Source organism: Phalacrocorax aristotelis, chromosome 2 (genome assembly GCF_949628215.1).
Source record: "Phalacrocorax aristotelis chromosome 2, bGulAri2.1, whole genome shotgun sequence".
NCBI lineage: Eukaryota > Metazoa > Chordata > Aves > Suliformes > Phalacrocoracidae > Phalacrocorax > Phalacrocorax aristotelis.
The window spans coordinates 47,041,139-47,067,553 of record NC_134277.1 but is presented as its reverse complement, the minus strand read 5'-3'; the positions used below and the strand labels follow the sequence as shown (position 1 = coordinate 47,067,553).

Genomic DNA, 26,415 nt, shown 5'->3' with positions numbered 1-26,415 from the left:
ACTTCATCATGTTAATCAAGGAGCAAAATTTCAGCTCGTTTCAATTGCTTTTTACCAACAGGAAATTAAGCCTAAGGATTTATATTGGTTTTTGTTCCTTTCCTTCCAAGTGCTGAACCTTATATTGGCTGAAAAGGAAAAAAATCTCCTTTGGGGAAAAATAAGGATTGACTGGTCCTGTCCCTGATCCTATTTCCTATTTTACCTCCACCTGAATGTAGTGTCTTGTAATTGAAAGACCTATGGAACCAGCAATCAAATTATTCTAGTGTATATGTAGTTCAGATCCAAAGAGCCAGATATGGGCATCCCATAAAGATAAATCAAACCACAGGAGAAATTTGTCTTATCCAGATATCCAGAGCTGACAAAATATGTCTGAGACCTCTACTAAAATGGAAGTATGATGCATAGCAAATAGCTTGGAGAAAAAGTAGTAATCAATACACTGAAGATAAGAAATGGAAAATGGGGTGGTAAATTTGAGCATGCTTAATGCCACTATACTTCTGAAGCAAGTGTGACAGACCTCTGATGCTTTTGTGGATACAGCAAAATCCTGCCTGAGATTTTCAAAATCCCCACTGAAGCTACAGTTCTGTCAGAGTCTAAGCTGACCTAGGTTGCTGTTAACTCTTGCCTGCCTGCCCCTCTGCCCCACAACACTGCTGGCTGGATTTGCCAGCTCTCCCTCACACTGGCAAAAACATACCTAAACCTGCAGTGAGTTGGTTCAGAGACTTAAACTGGAAGAAAATTCTCCCCTCTACCCCCTGCCCCCCACCCCCCGCCGAAATGGGTTGTTAGTTTCTCTCCCTTAACTGTCTCACTGTATGATCAGATAAGGATCCACAACCCCACTCCAAATCATGCATATGTGTTTATGTGGATGTTTCAAAAGATCTACACATTCACTTTACTGCAGTTGTGTATGTTTACTTTGATATAGGATTCTTGAAACACTGGGTCCACTTTCTTCGTGAGTTAACCACATAGAATCACCATACTCTTTGGCATTTAAAATTCCATTAAATAACAAAAAATGCCCCTTTCCATCATGTTTGTTCAGGAAATCTTCCTAGTAGGACCCAACTGTGCAGTGTTTCCTTTCTTGAGTCTGAAAATAGTCTGAAGCAATACTGATGAGAGAGGTAAACGCTGCCCAAACTGCTTGTTTGCATTCAGGCTTTGACTCAAAACCTTATTGACACCATTATAAATGTCAACATTTGATACATAATACATGAATACATTTTAGCAGATGGAGAGGAATGGAAATGAAGCCAAGATGCAGTTGAGGCTGGGTTTGGAATTGCTGGAAGGAGGAGGATGAACAAAGGAGAGATGCCAAGAAGGAAGTAGAGCAGAAACAGAGAAAGGAAGATGGGAAGGAAGGGAAGAGAAATCACTCCTACTGAGTTCTGCTGAATCCAGTACTAGCAGAGTGAAAGAATAATAAACAGTGCATTACCTTCTGCAGCAAAAGATGAGGCTTTGCCTTTGCTTATTCTGTGACGCTCCCTTTGAGACGAGCAGGAGCTCTGCTGTGGACAGAAGGCAATAGCCCATCCTCCATACCCAGGCATGAAATTTGTTCTCCTCCACAGGATGAACAGGATACCCTCTCAGTCAGAGACAGCTTAACTAAAACAGCCCAACAACCACCTATTTTAGATTAACAAGAGTAACCAAACAGCTATATCAATGTTACAAATTGCATTAAACTTCTGAAAGGGTTTTGTCGTAACTAAAAATTATGATCATTCTAGATTAAACAGATATGGGATACTACCATTCATCGCTCAGGCTGTAAAGAAATTTATACTTTTTTTAAAAAGCTCATTGCTATGCAGCAGAAACACATGCAATAGGGATGAACTGCCTGCAAAATAGTCCTCCCAATCTGTCAATAATAACTATATTTTTAGGGTCTAATAAAAAATAAGCCAGAGGACAAGATGAGAAAAAACTGTGCAAGCAAAAGGTAAAATTAAGATTCTGCACTCTGAGGATGAGGTTACCAAGAACTATTATCATTACCCATATAATAAACAGGAACAGAATGTGATTTTCAGAAATTCCTTCACATTTTCTAAAGAGGAGCTTCTATGAATCTTCTCCTTTCTTCCTCATCCTATGTTGTTTATTCACACTTCTTTTCTTAGAAACACAGCTGATTTGTCCCAAAGTCTCTGCATGTAAAGGATAAATGTATTAATTCATGATATTCACTATTCTCATGCTTTTCTTTCTCAAAATGTAAAAGAACAACCACAATTCAATACTCAAAGCAAATTTCCCTAGGAAAACAAGGGATCTTTTCTATTTCAGACCCTTGGTATCTCCATTTTCATAGAGCGGATCAGTTTGTCTCCTTTGAGTCTCAGAATTGCTTATCTAGCCTTCAGCAAGTGCTATGCACAAGCATAAGTCTGACAAACTTGATTTAGGTTAAGAAATAATTTTTCTGTTGTCATAGAAACAACTGCAAGATGATCCAGGCATGAGGAAAAAGTAACAAGGATAAGCAGGCTGCTGGTTTCGCCAGTGAAATTCTCCTCGTTGTTGATGTCCCACCAGTAATTTCCTTGCTCCCTAGGGCAAAAAGGGCAGAAAGATGGTATCTGGAAGGATGGCTGAGGGGAAAAATTTGCCTAGAGAGTGGCTTCAGTGTCATAAGGCAGGCACATTTCCCAGTCCAGAAGAGGGTGTGCAGTCAGCACAACTTCTCCTGCAAGGCTGCAGCATGGGGAGCAAAGTAAATGTTTCTTTCAAATAGGGAGCAAAACTGGACTAGAAATCCCCCAGGCCTGTTACAGAGACCTCCCATGCCATGGTGGAGAGACGGAACACTTTGCTTCTCTTATGGCAGGGGTTTGCTTCTATCAGCAGGAATGAATCATATCCACATTTTAATGTTTGCACAGCTCTTGCCACTGTGCCATGCATAAACAATTTCTGCTTCAGTAAGAGGAAGCATCCACCTGGACAGTGACAAATATAAGGGAGTAAAAGAATCAATGAACACTGATCATCATGGCATGTTCATGTAGAAGTGTCTTCACCCACCCCAGCGCTGCCTGTCCACGAGCTCCATGCCACAGCACAGGCAATTACACCCTGTCTGATATAAAAGACCATTCATTGCCATTTTTATGCAATGAGAGCACAGGAATGTATACTGTGTACTACAACACTTACACTTTACTCAATCTCCACCATCAGTCATTGACATTTTAGGGATGTTTATCCCCAAGATTTACAAGGGCAATGAACATTGCTAGTACTTGCCACTACAGCTGTCAGACTGACTTGACATTCTTTCCCAAGGGAAATCTGTTTCTGCATCTGCTACTGTTGGTTCAGCTTACAACAGGCTTTCAGCTGAAGGGTTGTTGCTGTGGATCCGTGGCCTCACAAAAAGGTAAAAGGACAAAAATGTTACTGCAGGAAAGTCAGAAAACCTGTAATATTTTGTGCAGGCTTGGAGTTCCTCTAAGCAATGAATGGAAAAGCCAGAGGATTCCAGTCCAGAACACTCCTCTGCTGCAACTAGTACCAGGAATAGTCCAGAAAACAGGAGGACATGGATAGATTACAGCTTCTTTTTGCCTCTAATGCTGCAAGTTGAAATATGTCAATAATTACAAGAGAGTTTAGTGAACAAATATTGTCTCTTTTTCTGCTGGTGCACTGTCCAGACAGTTTTATTTCCCCTCTATTATTTCTCATTTGAAAATATTTGCCAGACAATCTCTCCAAGTCCTTTCTGATCTGAAGCTTACTGATATTAATTTTGTAAGTGTAAGAAACAGAGGAAGCTCTGCTATTGCTTCTGATTCCTGATAAGGCGAAAGCAGCTTTTAGCACTGGGTGTGCCATAGATTGAGGAAAGTGAATGCAAACTGATATTTTCCAATATTCTCTGTAAAATGCATTCTTGTAGGCTTTTTTTCCGATACACAAAAGTGCATGGAGGATGGAAAATGAAAACAGAACTTAATTATTGCCATGATTATTGTTGCTAGATTATAAAAAAGTGCCTATCTGCCACTTCTTCCCTATGTGCACATGTACTCGTCTCTTTTTATGTTCACTGCCTGTCCACAGCTTGTCTTATACATGCATCTTGTTATGTCTCATTATCACATTTCATTCCCATGCTCTTTATAGTGCAAAACAAGGTGTGCATTTGGTTATGAAAATGCTGGAGGGGGTGAGGGCGTTTTTGCATGGGAGATGCTGTATTACCATGTCAATCATTGCTTCTTCTCTTTCTTAGTCTTCGCAGATTAATCTTGGATGAGCCTCAACTGGAATGCTTCTGGCACTGGGGAAGGTGAGATTTAGATAGCAAATTCTCAGCCCAGGTCCACTGGCATGTGATTCACACACTGTTATCAAACTTGCAGTGAGGGGCCTAAAGCTTCCCTCCCACCATGCTGAAAATCTGGTTTAGAGCTAAGCTTAATTTATGGGTTGCTGGGGGAAGATTGTCTTTCCCAGTTGAACTCTTTAACTCTGGGCCTACATGTAATCCCCTCCCCCCCTTTTTTTTTTTCCAGAAGAACTGTTGTCTATTAACTAGCCTAGTTACTGAAAAAGGAATAGGGGAGAGAGACCGCAGGCGGCTTCTCCAGCATTATAATACCCACTGATGCTGGCTGAGCATGCCATTTCTAGATGTCATCCAGGCCCCTGCTGCACTTTGTCCCCTGTGAGTGTGAGCACTGAAGAACTTTCTGCTTTTGTAGCCTGCTGCTGAGATGCATCTCGTTTTCTCTTTTGAGGTGAGCTGTAAGTTTTGACCTATGTTCAGCAGGAGATACCACTAAACATCGGGACCTGAAGGCTGACAGGGTCTCTTGGAGGAAGCTTTCTTCTGTTGAGGGAAGCAGGGCACGCAGAGGGACTAGAGTGGGAAAGACCTATGCACCTTCCCCGTGAGAGAGGAGTAAGAATGTGTGGAAGCAGAACTGCAAAAGCAGCATGGCAGCATATCTACTCAGAAACAGTAAAACAAAACCCATTCAACTGGAATAGCAATGGCTGCTGAGCAGTGGTGGCTGCTGTGGCCTGAGGTGTAGGCATCATGTGTTCAACTGCATAACCTACGCTCCCCAAAAGGCAGTGATCCCTGAAAACAAGTGTTTACGTCACCTACATGCTCAGATAGCACTGCCTTGACTGCAGTGTCCTGGGGCAACTGCAGATAGAGCACATTAATCAGCTGTTGGTAGAGGCTTTGTTACAGAGAGGTGGAACAGGAGAATAGTTGTAGCATTAGGAGAAGAGCCGCAGCAGCAGGCAGGTCTGTGGGAGAGAAGGGGTGTTGCATTTGCTGGAATATGAATATAAACTGTGCTGCTGCCAAAACAAATGGTTCCCCTTGTTTGTTTCCTCTTTTTACAAATAGCCAGTGACTTAAAGATAGAAAAAGTTACAGTATATCTATAGTATATCTAATACTTCTAATATAATATATACTATATTTAATATATGATTATACAATATAATATACAAATATAGCATATCTAATAGCACGCCCTCCTTTGTATTCTAGAGCATCACCCTTCTCCCTGCTGTTTGGCACCTTGCCCATTTCCAGCAGGCACTTTCAAATGCAGATTTCTCCCTCAATAGGTATGGCCGGGGCTCTTTGTCCTCATCTTCCCCTACCTTTATTGGCAGCTCTGCTGTTGGGGGCCTTGCTCAGATATCACAAGGAACAGGGCCGGGTAAGAAGCAGAGCAGAAAGGGCCCCCTGAATACTGATTCATTACCATACAAATGGAGGAACACCCTAGCTATGCAGAGGGCGGTATCTTTATAAAGCATGCGTAAATACCACACAAAACAATGATTAGACAGCGCTTATGCACCAGTTAAAATTCATCCTGGACAGGCTGGATAACACATATCCATAAATGCTAAAATGAATTCACTTAGGATCTGCAAATGGTTTATAGATGTCGCCTGAGATAGGAGCATTGCCTGGGGTGTGGTAGGCATATCTCTGCAGTAGCTATCGGCAAGCCCTGACAAGAAGACAGATTAAGACAGGCAACTCGAGATGATCCCCCATCTGTCTATGTCCATGTGGCTCAAAGGCCAGCTGTCCCTGAGGATTCACTTGGGGTCCTAGCTGGGTGCTATGCCCAAATCCCTGATGCGTCCACAAAGACGGACTGGCTCATCTGAGTGCTTCTTTTGCACTGCACTAGGCTGGTTTATAACCCTAAAGCCTTGTGCTGTCGACAGTCACACTGGCAACCTTGGGGGGAGCATTTTGCAGGAAAACCATTTTGATAGCTGTAGTTCTAGTTATGGCCCATGGTCCATGGAAAGAAATGACAGAGCAGCTTGGATTAGTATAATGCTGAGGGTTGTGGGATATACCCACAGCAGCTCTGAAATCAAACAGAAACAACCACCAAAGTGCATGTACAGTTCTTCCACCTCTGTTCGCCTGTCCTCCTCTTTCACAGGAAGGGGGATTAGTATGGAGATGGGTGATGGCACTTGAATGCAGTCCTGAAGTATGGCTGCATGTGCTCTCACTGGGTCTGCTGCTCACTTGAGTTAAACCTAGAGCAGACAGATATTGAGGGGCTAAACCCAAATAATCTGGCCTAATACAACTTGGTTAATCAATGCCAACTTTTCATGCCACCATGGAAACATTTTCTGGACACATTATATAATGTCTACCTACACAAATAGCCGTACAACATGCTGGATTTGCAACCTTGTAATTACACTTTCCAAAATAATATATTGTAGCCCTCTAAACACCTGAACAGATAATTTGATGACAAGTACTCTGGAGGACTTTAAAAGCACTGCCTGCTGTGGAGAAGAAGAGGAACTAATCACCTTTTCAAGATCCTCTTTGATTTGTGGGAAAAAAATTACGTCTCCATGTTTCTTTGAAAATCAGCATAAGGCAGGCAATACAGTCTATAGAAATCTGCTTTCTGCCCTTTCAGGTTCTCACTTTTCAGATATATCCATTTGCTGGTATGTAAAATACATGTAAGCGTCCCAAAAACAACTATGCTTTCAGACCTTTATAAACAAGTAGAACTGGGAGATTGGCATATCCCAGACCTGAAGACGAGGACAGGGAAAAGATCTCATGAGCTCTGTGAGAACCACATTTTGGAATATAATTCAGGATTTCTTGCAAATGTTGACCAATTGACCTGCCCGTTGGACATGTGCCAGGCTGTAGCCTCATTAAGAGATTCCAGATTAATCATACGCCTCTGAGAAAGGAGTCTTAGCGAATTTTTCTGCAAAGACTATTGACATGGTTCCAGTTATGTTGGACTCTGGTAAATATAATGTCAGGATTTTTAGCATGTGTGTTACAGGAAGAGGTGAAAAGGTATGTCAGGCTAGTTTAACCATATTTTCAGCACCAGCCTGGCTAAATCTGTTTCTAACTCAATCTAGTTCTGCTACCTCCGCAACCAAACCATTCACAGAAAAGCCTTAAGAACTGAAATGGTAAAAACCCAAGGAACAGCAGTTTACAATGAAAACAACAGGGCTGATAATTAAACTTCTACCAATGGTTTGAGTTGGCAGTCAGCTCAGTTAGCAAACAGTAATAGAGAGAGACAGTCCAAATTCTTTACTGTCTGTCTGTGGGACTGATCAGCCTTGACAATGTTTCAGCTTACCTCTCTAAAATGGGGTGAAAGGCTCTATTCAGGCAACAGGCAAAGCTGTTTCCATCTGGCATACTCTGTCTGTCTCATGAGTTTTCCCCCACTGATTATTAAAGAGCTGTTTTATATAACCCCCTCCACCCCATTTGCTTCTGGACTCCCAGCTCATTCTTGTCTCATGACTTCAGTTCTGATGCCCACAAGACATTTTGAAAAGAATTAATTTCCTACCTGAGAAAGCCCTAATATGTACCGCACAGTGATGTTAATGAAAAACAGTAGGTGCTGTAGCATCTGATTCCTGGGATTTTGTGATTAATTGTGACAGCAGCGTTAACAGTAAACACATTTGTTTTATGTCAGCTGCTGATTGACAAAACATTTATCTATTTTCTTCCAGTATAGGTCATATCTATAAATCCTTAGGTGACTTCAAAAGTGGTTTCTCTAGCCACTACAATTTCTACATGACAAAGTATTCCCTTGACTCATTTTTTAAGATATAACCTGCTGTATGTGGACTTAGAGGGTATTTTTGCAGAAATATTTATTGCATGTTCCATGCTTCACGGTTCTGCTTAGCAGGCTAGCATTAGCAGCAAATCTTTTTTTGTGACTGGCATTTGCATAAATTGGATACTGTGACTTCTGTAAAAGTTCTGTATTTCCAAAGCTCTTCTCATCATACAGATCTAGTATAAAATGTATTGACGTTCTGTGCTTATTAACATCCTTTTACTTACTGTTTGAGCTTCTTGCAATTTGTAATGTGTTCTATCCTGACAAAATGATAAAGAGGTAGAGAGTAGAAAGGAAGGAACTGAATCAAAAAGAGACAAAGTGAGTTATAAGTTGCCCAATAATCAAGCCAGATAGCTGACAAACATGGATCAGTTTCCTTCTGACCTACACTGCTGCTCTCCAAGCATTGCACCCTCTTGCCAGTTTCTTCCACTGGGAAAGAATTCTTCATGTAAATAATTTTGGATTTAAAAACACGTTTTTAATAGTTTTTAGCATCCTTATTCAGTTTTACTTTTTCTCTTCTCTTTGCCAAATGCCCTTTACAAAAATGGAAGCGAATTAAGATTTCTCCCTCAGTCTCCATTGCAAATAGAGGCCTGAATCAAAGACCTGGTTTGAGTGCTATTAGTAGAGGCACATCAGACCAGGTGAGTTACAGGTGTTGAAAACTGCACTGTAGTTTTGTCAGAGCAAACTATCAGATCATCAAATATGATTTTAAATGAAGTATGAAGTCTGAAAGGATTCTGGAAAGAACCATTTTCAGATAAAGGCAAGGAGAATTAAACTATAAGGAGGGAGCTGCAAAAAAAAAAAAAAAGATGCTTCAGTTTCTTCAGTTGAAGGGGTTTTATGTATTTGTGAATTTTCTAAAGTGCTATTTTCCGCCATCATCGTTGTCTAAAACACTGCACTCCATAACTGTTGTCATGGATTTACATTCTTCTTTGTTGCTGAGGACAGCCAGTTTGAATTAGAAGCTCTTTGTAGCCAAATTCTGAAGTATCAGGATATTAACTCGATGTGGCAATGGATTAAAGCAGGGCTGCTCCACCCCTTCTCCCAGCCTCGCAGGGGAGGGTGTTGAAGGGCCACGCAGCAGCTCCTGAATTGCCACTGTTCCCAACTGACATATTTTTTGCTTTACTCTAACATGTCAAGCTGTCCATATCCCTCTGTCAGCTCCAGGCAAAGATGCCAGCCTCTAAGATAAGGGCAGCATGATCAGGCAAGGCTGGTAGTTGTGTCAGCCATCCCAGCTTAATCTGCTGCTGCCTGGGTCTGCAGACTGCCAAAATTCTGTCGTTCCTGTCTCATGGGCAGCAATCGTTTGTAAGACCGGTCTACTCCTTTACAAAAGTTAGTGCTTCACCCCAGCTTGGGGATTTGTCAAAGTCCTGAGTCACTGAGTCAACAAAAGGCCTCACAAAGGCTCTCTGACTTGGGTTGTAGTCCCGCAACCCTTGCTGACTCATGCTGTTTGTATGAACAGGAACATTCCCTTCACTGAACTGCACTCCTGAACACAAGGCAAAGGATCAGGTGGGGTATTTAATATTAAGCGCAGAACACTAAATTATTACCATTCAACCTAACTCACTGCTCCGCAGAATACATTTGAAATGTCATTACAATAGATCGTGTTCTGCACAAAGCAAGTCAGTGCACTTAGTGGGGATTACATCTGTTATGCCTACTATTGTACCGAAAAAACCATTGATTTTAATACACTCTGCAATGTTCCTAAAGGCTTAGAAACTAATGTCAGCTGAATATATTAAAACTGGATGTTCAATCACTGCACCAAATATACCCTGCTAACCAGTCACCTTTAAAAGGTTAGTGGCACCTTCTTGAATAATTTGCTACCATGAGATTGCATGTCCTTTGGGTCCTCTTGGAAGTTGCAAAGGAAGGATGGGCAGGAACATGATATGATGACACCAGTGTTGAAGTGATTTATTTCAATGTTATTACTATATATTTGGAATTTTTTCCCCATGTTTTTAAATTTTATCAGGGAATTTTCCTAAATTTCTGCATTGTTTTCTTGGAGTTTCTTTCAGTCTTCCATTTTTTTCCCTTTTCCTTTCCTCTTTCCTTTGTCCCCTTCTTCTCCTTTTCCTCTTTCTTTTTCCCCTTCTTTTCCTTCTCCTTTTCCTTTTCCTTGTTTTTCTATTCCACTCCAGTCTATTCTACAATTTTGGTTTTACTATTCTATTATTTTTATTTCAAGAAAATTCTAGACACGTGATCAGTTTTGCATGCTTTTGCTCCTAATAATAATTACAGGTCAAATTTTGCACCCTATAAATTTAGGTGGATTAATTTGGTGTAATTCCACTGATATTAATGGAATTTAAACTGACATCAGACTCTAACCCTACATTTTAATGATTGATTTGCATGGTCTCAGCTGTGAGACAATTTGTCTTAAGCCACCATTAAATCAGAAAATGAATGTTTCTGACTGAGTATGCCAATCATTCTAGCTTATCTAGTGAGAGATGCCACACGCTTTCTCCTGCTCTAGCCTTATTTTTGACAGCTACTTATGCTACTTATTGTCTAATTGGGCCTGCCAATCCTCTCTGTACATTCCAATCTGTCCAGCCCAGACACAAGAGTCTGAAATGTTTTTAAAATCTGCATACGGTTGTTGATTACAAGAGATGGAGGGAAAAAAATACAGCCTAGATGTGACAACATGCTTACTTCTGTATGATTATTGTTCAGAAAAATAAAAATTGCCAAAAATAAAAGAAGAAATTCTACCTGAGTACTTGGGCCTTCTGACTGTAAAGGGAGAAAGGGTACTATGGACATGATGAAAGCCACATTTTCTTCTGAGGCTTTCACACTCACAAGGCAGTAAGGGCTAAATCCTGCCATTTGTTGCTTGCTGTACTGTGAAAGAGGAGGAGGTGAGGAGTTAAGATCTATTCCCAGGTAGTACCAAATGGCAGGAGACACAGCTTACTGATGTGCCCCAATGCATAGCATAGGGTTTCTGGAGGAAGAAGATGTCCCCACACATAGCAATGGCTGTAGGTTAGGACCTGCTTTGCCTCCATGCAGAGAAACAAGTCCCCCATGCTGCATCCCTCTGTGAAATCCTGCTCGCCAACACCAGGACTCCCTCTGTGGAGGACACATCTGCCAACCTCTGCTTAACCTTACGGTTGCAACTTGCCAAACAGCACGCCAACATTTGGACTACAGTTCCTCAGTGGGGCTGGCAGAGCTCTGACATCCGCCGGGACCAGATCCAAAGCTCCTGGGATTCAATGGGAAAAAAAAAAAAAGTCCATTGATCTCGGTGGCTTTGGATCTGTCCTTTTGCTCATCTCCTTTGATGATTTATACAACACTGACGTGCATATCTCACTTCTGAAGTACAGAGCACATGGTTTTAATCTCACCATTTCCCTGGTGGCAGGGAAGGAAGTGTGCTGGCAGCTAAGACACTGAAAAGCACTCATTATTCTGTACATTATTATTACTTGTTACGTCCCCACGGAAGGTAGAAATTAAAATGAAGAATCACAAATTTTTTTTTACAGTCTTTGCCTGCCCTTAAAGGCACAGTAAAATATTACAAAGTGCAAATTTTGTGTGTGTGGAAAAATGATGAGAACGTTTTGTATCAAAATTGAAGGTAAAAGAACATTAACAAGAAAAATTACCCCTTTCCCTAGGAAAAGCTTAGAGACGGAATCTTTCTGATATACCAGGGAATTCTCTTCTCAGATTGGAAGGTGAGAACATTTCATCCTTGTGAAGTCTTCATTTGTAAAATCAAGATTACCAGGCCATTGGCAGCAGTGCTCTACTAGTTACGCTGCTCCGGACCAAGTCCCACAGTAATGGTGGGTACAAACCAAACTTAAAATAAGTCACAACTCAAGATTCCTTGTCTCCTGAAGAACAGTTTTATGGGGCAGCCAGCAATTGCTATGCTGAGTATCTGGCTGCCGGACCTGGTACCCTGTGCAGTTCTCCAAGGGATGCCCCCACAGCACCCAAGGTCATGGAGCCAGAGCACCTCCTGCCCACTGGAGAGATCCACAAACTGCCAGTCGCTTTCATAAAGCAGGAGGGATGCTTTGTTATATTTTTATATTTTCATTCCAGTCCAACACCTTCTTCCTTCTTTGTTTCCTCACTGGCTAGTGCAATTTTTTCAGCACTAGATGTCAGTGTGGACTTGTGATACCAGATTGCTCTGTATTTTTCCTTTAACAAGAGAAGAATTGCCATCTAGAATGAAATCAAGTCTCTCCAGCCTCATGACGTGCTTCCTACAAAACCGGTCTTGTCTTTACTGTTCAAATTCCACGTGGAAAGGGTGGAACCGCATTCTGTCCTTGACTGGGATTAATACAGCTGCAAAAGGGCCCTATCTGTTTTGTGATTATACCACATTTGAGTTAAAGAGGAGCTACCATGACTCTGGAGGAAAAGCTTTGTTTAGAAAATAATAGAGAAAAAGAAAGTTTCTGAATTATCTTGACAAACTGTGACCCTGCTAAGGTAGCATTGTACAGGTGCTCCACAGGGATGGATAACCCTAACTAACGGTACTCATCTCAACAAGAACCTTCTGATGAGACCGAGCCTTTGCATTCCTGTCTGATGAGACTGAGTCTTTGCATTCCTATTGTCTAGAAAGACATTCCATCATTTAGAAATGTTTTGCTACACCAGGCTGTTACAAGGACTGTTCTAACTTGAACCTGGTTTATTATTATTAGCCTGGTATTTTCTGAATACTAAACTGAAACCAGCTTGGGGCAGAGCAACTGACCAGGAAGTGCATGATGGCTTTCTGAAGTGGTGAAATGACTGGTTTCTATCACCCTTCGGAAAACGTTTTGTTTCTTTAACAAATTTAACTCCCTCAGTCTAAATGGTGAGTGGTCCCTGTGCTATTACGGGAGGGCTGAGGAAGATGCCTCAAGCACCCTGACTCCCCTCATTTTGCAAGCAGCAATCTAGAACAAGACATTGCTCCTCTTGCTCCTGGGGAAATACAAACTGGGGAAGAGCAGAGCGGGGAGAGGAGGAAGCAGGTTCACAATTCTGATTTCTCATCTTTTACTTTCATGGGTTCCGGCTTCTGTCAAGTGGATCTGAGCCAGCATGACAGATGGAGCCTTTTACACCACCTTCGTGCTTGGTTTACACCAGGCGTGATGCACAGAAGCCGAGGCAGAAAACGTTTCTGGCAGAGAACGCAAAGCGGAGCTCTCTGACATTCCTCCTGACTCGGTAGAGTTGCGGCTGCGATCTAGGCCTTCAGAAAAAATCCAGTTACGTGCTTTTGTATTCTTCACTATGCATTAATTGATAAAGTATTACCCTCACACATACACTAGTACACCTTGCCTTTATTATACTTTAAGGTGGTTTACTGTCCCTTTGACTTCTGCTACGTGAAGTCACTACAACACATGCGTGACTGCCCAAGCAGCTGTGCTTAAAAGTCCTATGAGCAACTACCTAGTGTGTTCTTGTTTCTTATTATTAGGCTTATCAGTAGCAGACTATAAGTAGGAGGCTATAGAATATTAAAAGAATAGCGTTTAAAACTATCAGTTGAAAACATTAGCAAATACTTCAAAAAAATATGGACAAAGGTATTTTTTCTCCTGGATTCTGAGAAGCTAAGGTAATATTTGGCAGATAATACAGAACCTGAGAGAATACAAATTGTACTTGGCAAATCTCATGCCACGTGGCTCTACCACCTGCTGTCATTCCTACATATTTCACTTTGTTATTGTTTCTGTAATACTGTTTTCCATTTACTCACCTATTTCTATAGATGTCTAGCATTCAAGCAATTAGTATTGCTATTGAAAGATGTATCCTGTAAAGACCTTGTCTGCAATTCAGCTTCTGAAGACTGATTTACCTGTGTAATATTCACTGTGTCAGGACTTGAAGTGCCTTCTTTATTAACTATCATGAATTGTTCAGATAAGGCTCTCTGTAAAGCCAGCTGCCTCTCTAGGTGCAGAAGGGTTTCATGGTCTCACACCCTACATTGCAAGGCAAACCAGGGTAATTCAGGAACATACCTTGAAAGACTATCATTATCTCCTTCTGCAGAAGTAAAGGGAGCTGAGGCTATCAACAGTCCTCCCCCAGCTCCTGAATCCCCATTCAGCTGGCATTGCTGGGTGCTGATACATGAGATCTGAAAATGAGAGAGAGTAAACGTACTTCCCATCTGTTAGTTTGTCCTCCACCCCCTCTTCTGAGAAATCATAGAAACAGAAAAATTAGCTGGATGGGACCTTCATATGTCAACTCATCTACCCCGGGCTCCCATACCCACAGATCTGTGTATCATGCCTTGCCCACATAAACATGTATTGATGTTGCTTCCTTTATTAATTGGTGCAAATGCCTTTAGTGCAGACACGTGCATAGTCTAAGCAACTGTTTGTCTTCTGTTATTCCTTCAGCATATAATAAAAATGGTTTGCACAGTAGCTTCTGAAGAAAGATAGTGTTGGGGGGCTTACAGCTGCATGAAAAGTCAGGAAGCTACACAGTGGGATAATTCATGCAGAGCTGATAACAAAAAAACGACCAACAAGTAAAACTAACACAGTTTATTGGAGAAACAGTAACAACACTGGCCTGATTATGCACTGAAAAGGCAAATTCATGCCAACGGCATTTGGTATTGCATCTGGTTACCTACAAAGGTACTTGGTGGCTATGATAATACAACTGAGAATGTAGAACAGCTTAGGAATTAATATGGTGAATACTCTTCCCTATCAAAATTGTTAGACTAAAGTGTATTTCTTATTAGTACGACTTTATAGCACATGGTAATGGAGTGCACAGCACAAACTGCCATTTCTTCAAGCAAGTTATTTCCAAGTATTTGTTCTTGTACAAAATGGTCAACCAATAAGTCCAGCCAAATGTCAGATTATTTTTAACACTATATTATCATTTCTATGAACATCAGTTTTCTCTGTGGGTAACTCCGGTGTACAAAACACAGCATACTGTTTACAGTGTGGTAGAAACTTCAGAAAAGCATAAACCTGAAATAAAATATAGATGGTTTTAAACAGAATTTTTATAGAACAAGGATAAACTTCCTTACCCTTTTAAGTGTCACCATACATTTCCAGAACAATTTTAGGACCCCAGCCTTGAGCTTTAGAAGCTGTTTTTTTTTTTTCATTCCATGAAAACTGATCACAACATGTTGCAGGACTATTTTTCGTACATCAGTGCAAGCATGTGTGTAAATCTTCACAGGATTAAAGTCAATATATACAAAGAGTTATTAAATGCAAATAAAAATCTTAGGTACAGGATAATAGGGTCTCCTACATCCCTTGAAATACCAGATACCAGCTGTAGATAAACTGATACCAGAATATATCTAAAAAGAGGCCTACAATAGGTTTATGTATCATTTGTAGTCACACTGACAGGGATAATACAGGACCTATTTCCCTTAGCTTACAGATGTGAACATTTAACAGTCTCATCTGCTGGATGAGACTCTAGCAGCAGATGTAAGGCACGTGTATTTTACACATCTTATTTTAAAGGGATAAAACAGTTCTGGTTTGCTTTCTCTATGAGCAACCGAACACTTCACAAGTCTCTGTTTTCAGTATCTGTGGAGAGGTGGTGTGCAGCGCTATTTATTTTAAACAGCTGAAACATACAGTGACGTAAAAACGGCATCGGTCTCTTCCAACCACAACGTGCACCTCTAGTTTGGTACCTGCTCAGAAAATCTAGTTGCCCAAACCCTGTTAGGAGCCCACAATAGCTATTGTAAAATTAAGCTGTATGTTATGAGTGCATGCTATTACTTTTTAAACCTTTCTCCTTCAGAAAGGAGTGCCTGATCAGTTCTGAACAGAATGGAAACCTCTGGCTGGCTTTATTAGTTCAGGGTCGGATGCTTTTTGACAGAAATTAAATCTTGGTTGAAACCTTGTTTCAGCATCCCTGTAAAAGCCAGCAAAGAAGGGGGCAGGAGGGGAGAGGGAGAACAATCTGCCTTGCATAGCTCACTGTTGAAAAAAACTTCAGACCCCTCTTCCATTTATCAGCACACATTTTCCAAAAAGTGCAATATTATGAACTTACAGCTGATTTCGTATGCTTAGGGCACACCTGCCACTTGGTATTTTCAAGGAAACTTGTCAAGAAACAAGTTCATGATTTTCACTTGCTGATAGACGAAGTAGTGTTACCAGAACTGAAGTGGAGGTATGCAGCTTGTAACAAAGAACAGCGAGTGTATTTGCCTGTCTAAACCATTTTTTTCCCACTATCCTGGACAAGGAACAAGAAGGTTAGTTCTTATTTCGTGCTTATTTAAGTATGAATAAGATTCCCTAGATGTGTTTCTACAGGAATAATAACAGCATTCACACATACAGGCCCAGAGAAGTCAGCTTTTATATAATTAACTGCTTTCCACCAGATCCTTGAGATCTGTGGAAATATGGTCAGCAGCAAGATGTTCTACTTTCCCTCTGCACTGTTTCCGCTTGTCACTGGTTATTTTCTATGCTGGGTAGGAAACTGAAATTTTTATGCAAACCACTTCTGCAGTGGATTTATGAACAAATGGGTGGAGGTTACAGTGCCAGGTCCTTGCCTCTACAAGGCTTAATGGCTAGTAGACAGGCATTTGTTAGAAGAAATGTTAGCTTGAAAACCTAACTGTACTGTTGACTATATAAAGCAAATTTCCATGTGTAGAAAAATTTCTATTCAACCACTTTCAATAGGGTCTGGGAAGGATGGAAGGGAGAAAGCTGGCTCAGAAGCATGTCACATTGCTTTTCTGAAGAGGTAGGTGTTCTCTGAGGTATGTGTCCTCTTTAGACTCACACTTGATAGGAAGAGAGCTGCAAATACATGCCCTAGATGCAAAACAAAAACTGAAGCCCCCCAAAAAATGAAAAAAGAAAACCACATCACACTGGGAACAGCCAGGCTCTCTGAGAAAGGAACGCAGGCTGTCCTGTTGTTCTGTGACTTCTTTTCTGTGAAATACTTTATGCTGTTAAAGGTAATTTTCTGATTGTAAGACTGAGTAACTGTTTGGATGCTCTGAGGGCTTCCCCCACCCTGTATGCTTTATCATTTAATCCTAAATTGAATGAAAGGTTATTCACAATCAAAAATAGCCTGAATTTAATACCTGCTCAACTCTTGGATCCAATGTAAAGAAATTACAGAAAGTGCTGTGGTACTGTGTAGCAATGTACTATTTTCAAAAAGCAGTTTATTCTAGCAGCTGACTAGCTCCGCTAGCACTCAGTAGTGGAAATTTTAAAAACTCCATAAAACTCTGAGCGTGCCGTCCTCTAAACCTGCTCCGATAGGGCTGAACATGCCACAGGCATTCCGTGAGCAGCAGAAATTATGAGTCATGTTTGCAACATCCTTTGCCCATACAGATTCTCGGAATCTAGCAAGATAGGAATTCCTATGGTAGCTTTCCCTCCTGTGGGAACATAAATAGGATCTCTATCTTCTATGTAACTGCTTATTTTCTATACTGTTAGTGTCTCTGAGAGATTTGGCTGAAGCTGGCCAAGGGTTTTAAAAGTAACTGGTGGTAAAGCAGGCAGTGTATTCACACTGGTTTTCTTTCTGTAGGAAACTGAACTAGAAAGTGCTAAAGCTTGATCTACCTTGGGCTATCTACCACTGGTAGCAGAGACTGCAGTTTGTAATTCACAAGTGGGGATGGCATAGCTTGGGACGGCAGATTATCGACCCCAGCTGTCTGCCCGGCAGCCAGCACACAAAAGACCAAGCTGTTCGTGAGGCAGCTGTGGAATCGCTGCCTCTCACTGAAACCAGCAATGGTTTACAGCAGCATCCTCTAAATGGGGTTCAGATTATTCACAAAGCGCCTCAGCTATGTAGAAAAGCAGTGTCAGGATGAAGAGTTAGGGCCAGTAAACTCCTCTGCCATCCCCAGCTACAGCACCTCTTCTTGCAAATTGAGCTGTGAGCTGCACTGATGCTAGAAAGCGGCTGCGTGCATCGTGGTGGAAATGGCGACAGGAGCAGGAAAGGGAGGCCTTTGCACCTATTCCCGTCTGAGGATGAATATCAAAGACACCAATCATGTACGTGTAATGTACGCGTTACAGTTGTACATTACATACACGTAATACAGATAACAATGTACATGTAATAATTGCAAGTACGTGTAATATATATAGTACAAATGTTACATAATGCTTTGTATGTTAATTAAGGTTGCGACCTGTTTTATTGTATCAATTGTAAAACAGCTTGGGTACTACGCTATTGTGGCATAGGCATGAATGTAGCTGGAATCCCTACCTAGATGGTGTGAGGGACAGTCCCAAGATGGTGCATAGCACTGCCTCATGGCGACATACTTTATTGTAGTGCAGATGAAAATCCACAAAACCAAGCAGTTTACCTCAGATGACTGATTGTAGGAATCATATTCGTATAAATTCAATGTACACAACATTCAATATCGCACACCTTTAAAGAACAAAATAATTCTATGTCTCTGATATTTTTGTCATGAGCAAAGTAAGCCTGTTACCCATGTTGGTGTAATTCACAGGGCCAAAATTTTTGACTGTTGGTCAATCCTTGTGTGAAGCTCTCATCAATAATAATGGGAGTTTTCTCTATGAGTGGGAGACTGAGGTCTTCAGGACTTCCCTATACCGCCTGTGAATCAAAGATAGGTCTTCATCCTTCTTGTCCAGCTTCTCCCCCGCACAGGCCACGAGAACCGAGACTCACACCAAACCGCCCCGGTTGGGAGTCCCCTACTCGGGGGGAAGCTCCCGATGGGGGTAAGCGGCCTTTAGGCCTAACCAGGGCTCGGGGAGCTGCGGGCCGGGCCCTTCGGCCCCTCGGCCGGAGCCGCGCTGGCCCGGCGGAGCGGGGGGAGTCACCTGGCGGGACTCAGCGCTGAGGGCGGACCCGGGGACCGCCGCCGCCTCCCGCCCGGGGCCGGCCAACGGCCGGCCCGCAAACACCACAGCTCGCCTTCTGCCGGCGGCAGTTTGGCTTTTAACTCCTTCCCCGCCGAGGCGGCCGCAGCTCCGGCAGCCCGCAGGCTTCCCCTCTTCAGGCGAGCCGGCAGCCGGCCACCCCTCTCCCCCCGCCGCCTCGGGGACCTTCCCTTCCGAAGGGAGCGGGGCCGGCAGCCCCCGAGGCTGGCAGCTCCCAAGCCGGCCTCGCCCAGCGCCCGCCCACCTGGCGCTGCCCCACACCTTGCCTGAGGCGAGGAGCAGAAGGCGGGGCTGAGGCGGCGGGCCCGGCCCGTCGCGCCACAGCCGCCAGGGGCCGGTACCCCGCCGGGCGGAGGAGGAGGAGGAGGAGGAGGAGGAGGAGGAGGAGAAGAAGAGGGAGAGACGGCGGTCCCGGCCGCCGTAACCGCTCCCCATCCCGCCCGCTGGTGCCGCCCCCAGTATGGCGACACGGTAGAGGAGCGGCTGCGCCAGGGTGACCGCCCCCTCCCGCCTCCCTCGGCACAGGCACGGCGCGCCGCAGGCGAGCGAGCGGCCTCGGCGGCGGCGCTGCTGCCGCCGTTGCCCCCCACAGGGCTCAGCGGCGGCGGAGGATGGCGGCGGCGGGCACGGCGGCGGCAGCGGGCGCAGCGGCAGCAGCGGCGGCGCCGAGCGGCCGCGCGGCGGGAGCCAGCAACGTCCCGAGCAGCTCATGGTGGCGCCCCAGACCCGCGAGCAGCGGCCGCGCCGGGGCCGCCAGCTGAGCCGGATCCCGGCGGGCGGCTCTCCCCTCTCGACACCGACCCACCGAGCGACCCGTTCCCCTTTCCCCGGCGCGACCTCTTTCCCCCCCTCCCCGGCGCGACCCGTGCCTCGGATCGCCCCCGCCGGGGCCGGACTCCCGCCACCCCCGGGGCGCCGCGGGGAAGGCGGCGGCGAAGTGCACCGGGCGGCGGCGGCGGGACCATGGGCGCCAAGCAGAGCAGTCCCACCGCCGCCAATGGCCGCACCCGGGCGTACTCGGGCGGGGATTTACCTTCCTCCAGCAGCAGCAGCAGCGGCGGCGGCGGCGCTAACGGGACCGGCGGGCGCTCGGCAGGCGCTGGCGGGCGGTACGCGCACCTGGCGGCGGCGCCGCATGCCGCTCCTGGCGGCGCGGCGGCGGCAGCAGGAGGAGCGGCGGCGGGGGGTGCCGCGGGGTCGGCACCCCGGAGCAGGTCCTTAGGAGGGGCCACCGCCTCCGGGGCCCGGGCGGCGCAGTCCGCCTTCAACATCCCCCACAGCAGCGGCCCCTACGGCTCGCAGGACTCGGTCAGCAGCACCCCGGAGGAGGGCGGCCGGGAGCGGCCCGCGGGGGGCGGCGGCGGCGGCTCCGGCTCCTCCGGCGGGCCCCGGCTAGTGATCGGCTCGCTGCCCGCTCACCTCTCGCCGCACCTGTTCGGAGGTAAGGAGGGTTTGGCTGCCTCTCCCGCTGCTGCGGGGCTGGGGGCCCGGCCGGCCGGGCGGGATGTGTGTGTTTGGGGGGTCCTTCCCCCTCTGCCGGCCCCGAGGCGGGACGGGTAATGAATCATCATTTTGGGGAGAGCGGCGGCTCTTCCAGGCGTGCGCCCGCCGGAGAGGGGCACGGTCTGGAGAGGGGAGTTTCAGGCCAGCGTCTCCTTTTGTTCATAAGGAGAGCTGTGAAAGGGGGAGGCTAAAAATGAAAGGAACCCCGCGGCGGGCGGACGGGACGGCGGGGAGGAAGCAGAGCCGCTCCGGCCGGCGACTTTAGACTCTAATAGCTGTAATCGGTGCCTGTGTAAATACTCTTGCCTGCTACTTACATAATTAGAATTTAATTGGATCATGAGTCGCCGCCGTTTATTCTAAAATCGGACCAAACGCTTCTTTAGGTACTGATTAATATGTGGCTGGTGCTTGTTCCTCTTTCGACGTTCTCGGGTTCTCGGTTCAGAAAGTCGATTGAGAAAAACAGAAGTTAAAGTAAGTTTCTCTGTTTATTTTCCCCTGAAGAGACGAGTAGAGCCGGATAGCTGTCTGTGCCGCCGAAGTACAGGCTGGCAGCGCCGGTACCGTGTAGCCTTGAGGATTGGCCACATGTGTCCTTGAGGCAGGAGAAAAGCTCAGCTAAACTCTGAATTAACCAAGAAGCTGAGGCCCTTTAAGAGGCATATTCAACGTGGAGCAAGTTGTCATAGTTTTTGTCTCTCCTGTGATAGTGAGATGAAGAGGGCTGGTATAGGACTTGCATTTTACTGCCCGTGTTCTTTACCTTAAAGTTAAAAATCTGCCTGTAAGTTGCCAGCTGCTTTCAAAGTTGCTCACTGCGTTCAGTACTGCTTATTCTAAAGGTTGTTCATATAAGTCAAACCTTAAAATGCAAGGTGACTTCTTAAATGGATTAATTCTATTGATAATTCTAATATATATGTATTATAACCTGTCTAAATACTAATCAACTTCCTCAAAATCTTTCTTTTGGGCGAGAGGAGGCTAATGTAAAATTCCTACAGTCCTGTATTCTAGTTAATCTGTTTGTGAATACTATTTGTAGCAGGCCGGGTTTTCTTCTCTTCTGTAATGTGACCTGTTTGTAGCCAAAGCAGGGCTCTCTCCAGCCTGACCCTTACGTGGTGCACAAGGTTTCTATCACACGGCCTGCCACCTATATGTTGTTGGTGTGTTGACCTGAAGTCAGCATACCCGTTACTTCCTACACCTAAAACTGCCTCCTCCCAGTGCAGTGGTTGAACATGAATATTTGCCCTTAAGAAAGAAACCGTAACTACTCGCACAGTACCAAGCTGCCCAGTAGGAGTGCTTTGTTGCAAGGATGCTCGTTACACCATCAGGGTAGCATGTGGGGGGAAGAAGGTGCATGCGATTCTCTTGGCGATAAAAGGATGCCCTATCATGGAATGTTGTACAGTTTGTGCTAAGCACAATAAACACAAGGGAACTATTAAAACATGTAGCCAGTTGTTGCTCAAAGGTAAAAGTTTATTTTGTGGTTTGGTGGTTTGTTTTTTTTTTGTTTCCCCCATCCATACTTATACATTGCCTTGCTGCCAGGAGGGAGTGGATTAAATGTAAATGCAATGATGATGATCAATAACCTAGGAAACCATTTATTCAGATGCAGGAATGTCTCTGCGGAATAACTCTGAATTTGATCGTACTTTTCTGTGGCATGTAATAATCTATTAATTTCTGTACTACACCATATTTTGTCTTTTGCAAATCTCTGTAATTGGCATATTAGAGAAGATATAGGCTGAAATGATGCAAAGCTTGTTGCTTTTCCCGGTGCAGGAGAAGTGCCAGGAGGGCTACGCTCTCTTCATCTACTGACTAATAAATAAGGAATGCCATTTGTTAGGGGTTCAAGCAGCAAGATTCAAAATACACTGTCCTTATGTGGTCATGAGATGGTCATGAATCTGCTAGCTTTTTCTCTTCTAAGAAACTTAGTATTTCTTATTGGGATGAATAACTGTTTAATCATAATACTGTGAAGAAGGCCTCACTTGAAACATTATTCTTTTTTGCAATTCAAATATTCTGTGGTATCAGTGATACATTACACCACATCACATTGAATGTCAGCATCCTTATTTAGTTGCCCGCATTTTGTTTTCTTGATTCATTGCAATAACTAGATGCTTGGAACAAGTAGCCCCACTGAGGATCATACATTAGTGGCATCAGCATGGTGCAAAAAATAACTTGAAGCATTGTTTTTGTCCTGATAGTAACTAGCTCAAGCTTGTCTAGGTGTGGTATCTGGCATTTATCTTGTGTATCGTAAGCATGTTTGAAGTCCCCTCCCTTGTTTTGTAACTTGCAAATTAACCAAATTGATTCTTGTTATCTTGAAAATTACTGAATTTAATTTTGAGGATTAGCATAACAATTCAGTGAAAATTAAAATTAAAAAAGAGGAACAAGAATAACTTCCATAAGTTGAACTGAATCTCCGGCTATTTATGTTTTTAGGCATGCTGCTTGGCCTCGTAAATCAGTGACACGCGGGTGCTGCATTTGTTAAATTACTGTAATTAATTTGCCATTAGTGAATTACACTCTATTGTCACTTCTACTGAGCAGCTTGGCATGCCGAAATAATGTATAAATGTTAACTCTCTAATGTATCATAGTTAAATCCATACTATGCTTGTTAATAGGCCATTTGAGCGAGAATATAAGAAGTATTATGTTATCATACGTTAACATATTGGAAAGTGTGGTCAGTTACCTTCTATATTCCTTTAATAGGAACCGTAGTAACAGGAGCCTTTCTTGACTGTGAGGGTCTGACATTCCTGTCTGACCTCGGGCTCCTTTATGATCAAAGTATAATGGAGTAAATATTGCTATGTAACCTTATGTTTCATCTCAGGGATAGTTCAATTCACTAAATAGTTGGAGCCTCGGTCTCACAAGTTAAATACACACGTGTGTAACTTTGTGCTGTGAGCCCTCCTGGAGTAGGCTTAGAGCATTAAGCAGAGCGAAGCCCAAATTCCGTAAGATCTTGGGGCACTCCCAGATGCAGAGGCCAAACCTGCGCGTGACCGTTCAAGTGCTTTCTTGCAACACGGTGCTGAGTTCCACCTTCCTTTAAGGTGATAACACTGTTATCGGGGTTTTTGACCAGAAGTGTCCCGGTCTGTTCCTCGGTGAATGGGACTTCCCCTCTCTCCCAGCCCCAAAGTAAATATCCTTACCTTCTGTTAAGAACAGCCTGCAGAAGAGTTGGCCTTGAGATTCACAGCTAGTCTTTCCACTGTGTTTTTAGGCAGCAAGTGTTTTTGCGTAGACTGTCAGTACTACAGCAAAACTACTGCTGTAGTTAGGGTATAGCTTGTTTTTGTCAATTATGCTTGCGGCAATTAGTTCAGCTAAAAATAGACAGTCTTTTGGAATTTTCTTTGCTCTGGGTAACTGCTGATGTGTTACTTCCGTCACTGGAAGTGTTGAAAGCTCCTTAGAACCCACTTTATGTTTGTGATCCTGTTTCTGGGTGGTCACAACACAGAAAAACTTGGTGAAAACATCTCATATAAGCATCCTTCTGGTGTTCAGATTCAAGTCTCTTCTTGGGAATGTTGTTATAAGACAAGAGTAAAGCCTTTAAATATTTTTTTGTCTTTAAAATTCTGTTAGGGAAGAATATGTAAAAATTCAACTAAAAATAGCAGAAATGTTACATATAGAGTCTTTTAAATGAAGAACTGATGTGGAAATTTGAGTTCATTGAGCAGAAAAAGGGCATATATACAAAATCTCAGATTGTGTTATATGCAGTCGTATACAATTCTGATTATATATTTCTAGGCAGGATTTTAAATATATAGTGTTGTCAGATACAACTGTTGACAGCTTTCAGGCCTATGTCAAGACTTGGAGTAATAAAAATTTGGAGATTAAGTTCAACTTTATTGTGAGAAGGAAGTCTGTTACGTTGTTCTCAAGCCAAAGAATGATCAGGCGTTTTTATGAAGTACTTTACAGTGCAGTATTTATCACTGGCTACTGAATATACGTAACACAAGTATGGATACAACCTTATAGGCACGTTATAGTAGCATTTGTTTGTAGTAATAGCTGGTAGAAGTAATGAATGAATTCTTATTCTATAGAAGAAAGTTCACAAAAGCCTCAGGTTAAGCCTGAATTACCTGTTGGATTGTGGGAAGCAGATATCAGTAGAAGAATGATGTGAAGTCTCAGAAGTTTTTTAGATGTCTCTCAAACTGCCTAGAAAGCCACATCTTGTTTTGTTTTACATCTGGTCTGTTTAGTTATATGGTACATTTGAGTATGTTCTTGAGGTTCTCTTCATCTTTCTCACACCTTTTTTTGGGGGGTGTATGACTAACTTTTGGTCACTTCCTTGCCCTTCTCTCCCAGTATTACGCAAGTACTATTGCTCTGAGAAATCGTGAAGCGCTTGAACACTTTGGACTTAAATGCTGCTGCTGTTTTGCCAGCCAAAGTTGTAGCTTGAAGGTCTTTGCCCCCTGTCTTGGGAGAAGCGTTGGGAAGCGTGCTTTGCAATGAGACTGTTGGGATATCCCATGTGTGTGAGTTATGTAGAAGCAGTGAAACTTGCTATTGCGGTTTCAGCCTATATGCCTTGGTATTGCTTTACATACCTTCTCTTCCTGGCAGTTGGACTTTTTTTTTGATGTTTGAGGAAGGCCAGTGAATCTTCGATACAATATATGTATTTCTCTAAATTATTTCCTAACCATTCAGAATGAGGAAAGTGTGTTAAGGATTTAGTCTGATAAAAGCTGTAACTTTTCCATACAAATTCTGTCTTTTTTAGAGGTATAACTCTGCTGTTTGCTGTTGAGAACACAAATAATCCCATGTGCATTTTCATACAGTTTTGCTGTTGCTGTTCATAGGTCTTCCAAGGTGCAGAATAGCGAACGCTAAGAGTCTGTCTCTGCTTTGGTGTTTTGATTTGTTTCTATTCACTTGGCTGCACCAGTGAAACACAATCATATCTGTGTTTGTCCACTTTAGAAGAATGAGAGCAATAACAGTGAGAGGTTGGCTGAAGTCTGCTGATTGTAGAAGAAATTTAAAATGGGGCCCAGCTTGGGAGCTGGGAGAAATACAAACATGTCTGTACACGTACCCACACCTTCACGACGACGACAGATCGGGCAGGAGATAGATGTGTGCCTCATTTTCTCTTCAGTGAGAAATGAAGCAGACCTGTGAGTTGACTCCAAAGTGAGAGAGATGAGTCTTTTTTGCAGTCTCTGAAGATATGGGAGGTTTTGGAAATGTATTAGCATTCCATTAACCAAAATATAGATTGAAAAATGCGCTGTGCTGGTAAAGCAGTCCAAGGATAAGTCTATTGATAAGGAGTCTCGGAAGAGCTGTTCTGACAGATGGATTTGAGGAATCCTGTCCCTTTTCAGGGTCTTGCTGTTCCTGTATTTAGTGGGCTCTTCTGTTCCTGCATACATATATTGGGCAGCATATAGTTCCTGGTTGGCAGCAGAGATGTAAATTCTACTAAGGACTGGACAGGGGGCAGGAAAAAGAAGCAAAAAGTCCACCACCACAACCTCCCATCTGCTCCAGCTCAGTCAGGAGGCTGCTTTTAGTCTCAAATGTTCCATATTTGAAGAAAAGAGCTAAAAGAACTAAATGAGCACTGTTTGGATCTT

The 26,415-nt window shown here is 43.6% G+C and overlaps 1 protein-coding gene and 2 long non-coding RNA genes across 5 annotated transcripts in view; 2 read left to right on the top strand and 1 right to left on the bottom strand.

Moving 5' to 3' along the window:
- Positions 1–810: 810 nt before the first annotated feature.
- On the bottom strand, positions 811–14,399 carry LOC142052770 (uncharacterized). Its single transcript, XR_012658987.1, has 3 exons — positions 14,285–14,399; positions 2,041–2,192; positions 811–1,644 (listed from the first exon to the last, which is right to left on the bottom strand). It is a non-coding gene; the product is annotated as an uncharacterized LOC142052770 (long non-coding RNA).
- LOC142052769 (uncharacterized) lies at positions 4,566–13,573 on the top strand. Of its 2 annotated transcripts, XR_012658986.1 has the most exons (3): positions 4,614–4,790; positions 11,900–11,959; positions 13,329–13,573. It is a non-coding gene; the product is annotated as an uncharacterized LOC142052769 (long non-coding RNA). The 2 variants fall into 2 exon arrangements; XR_012658985.1 differs by having other exon boundaries at positions 4,566–4,790; positions 11,900–13,573.
- Positions 14,400–19,594: 5,195 nt separating the features above from the next.
- The window catches only part of ZNRF2 (zinc and ring finger 2), a 59,120-nt gene continuing 52,299 nt past the window's right edge, over positions 19,595–26,415 (top strand). Inside the window, exon 1 of one of the 2 annotated variants that reach the window (XM_075083351.1) lies at positions 19,595–20,663. In XM_075083351.1, the coding sequence (XP_074939452.1) occupies positions 20,186–20,663 (478 nt within the window). In that variant the 5' untranslated portion in view covers positions 19,595–20,185. The remainder of the gene's footprint in view (positions 20,664–26,415) is intronic. The other variant, XR_012658984.1, reaches the window with a different exon arrangement.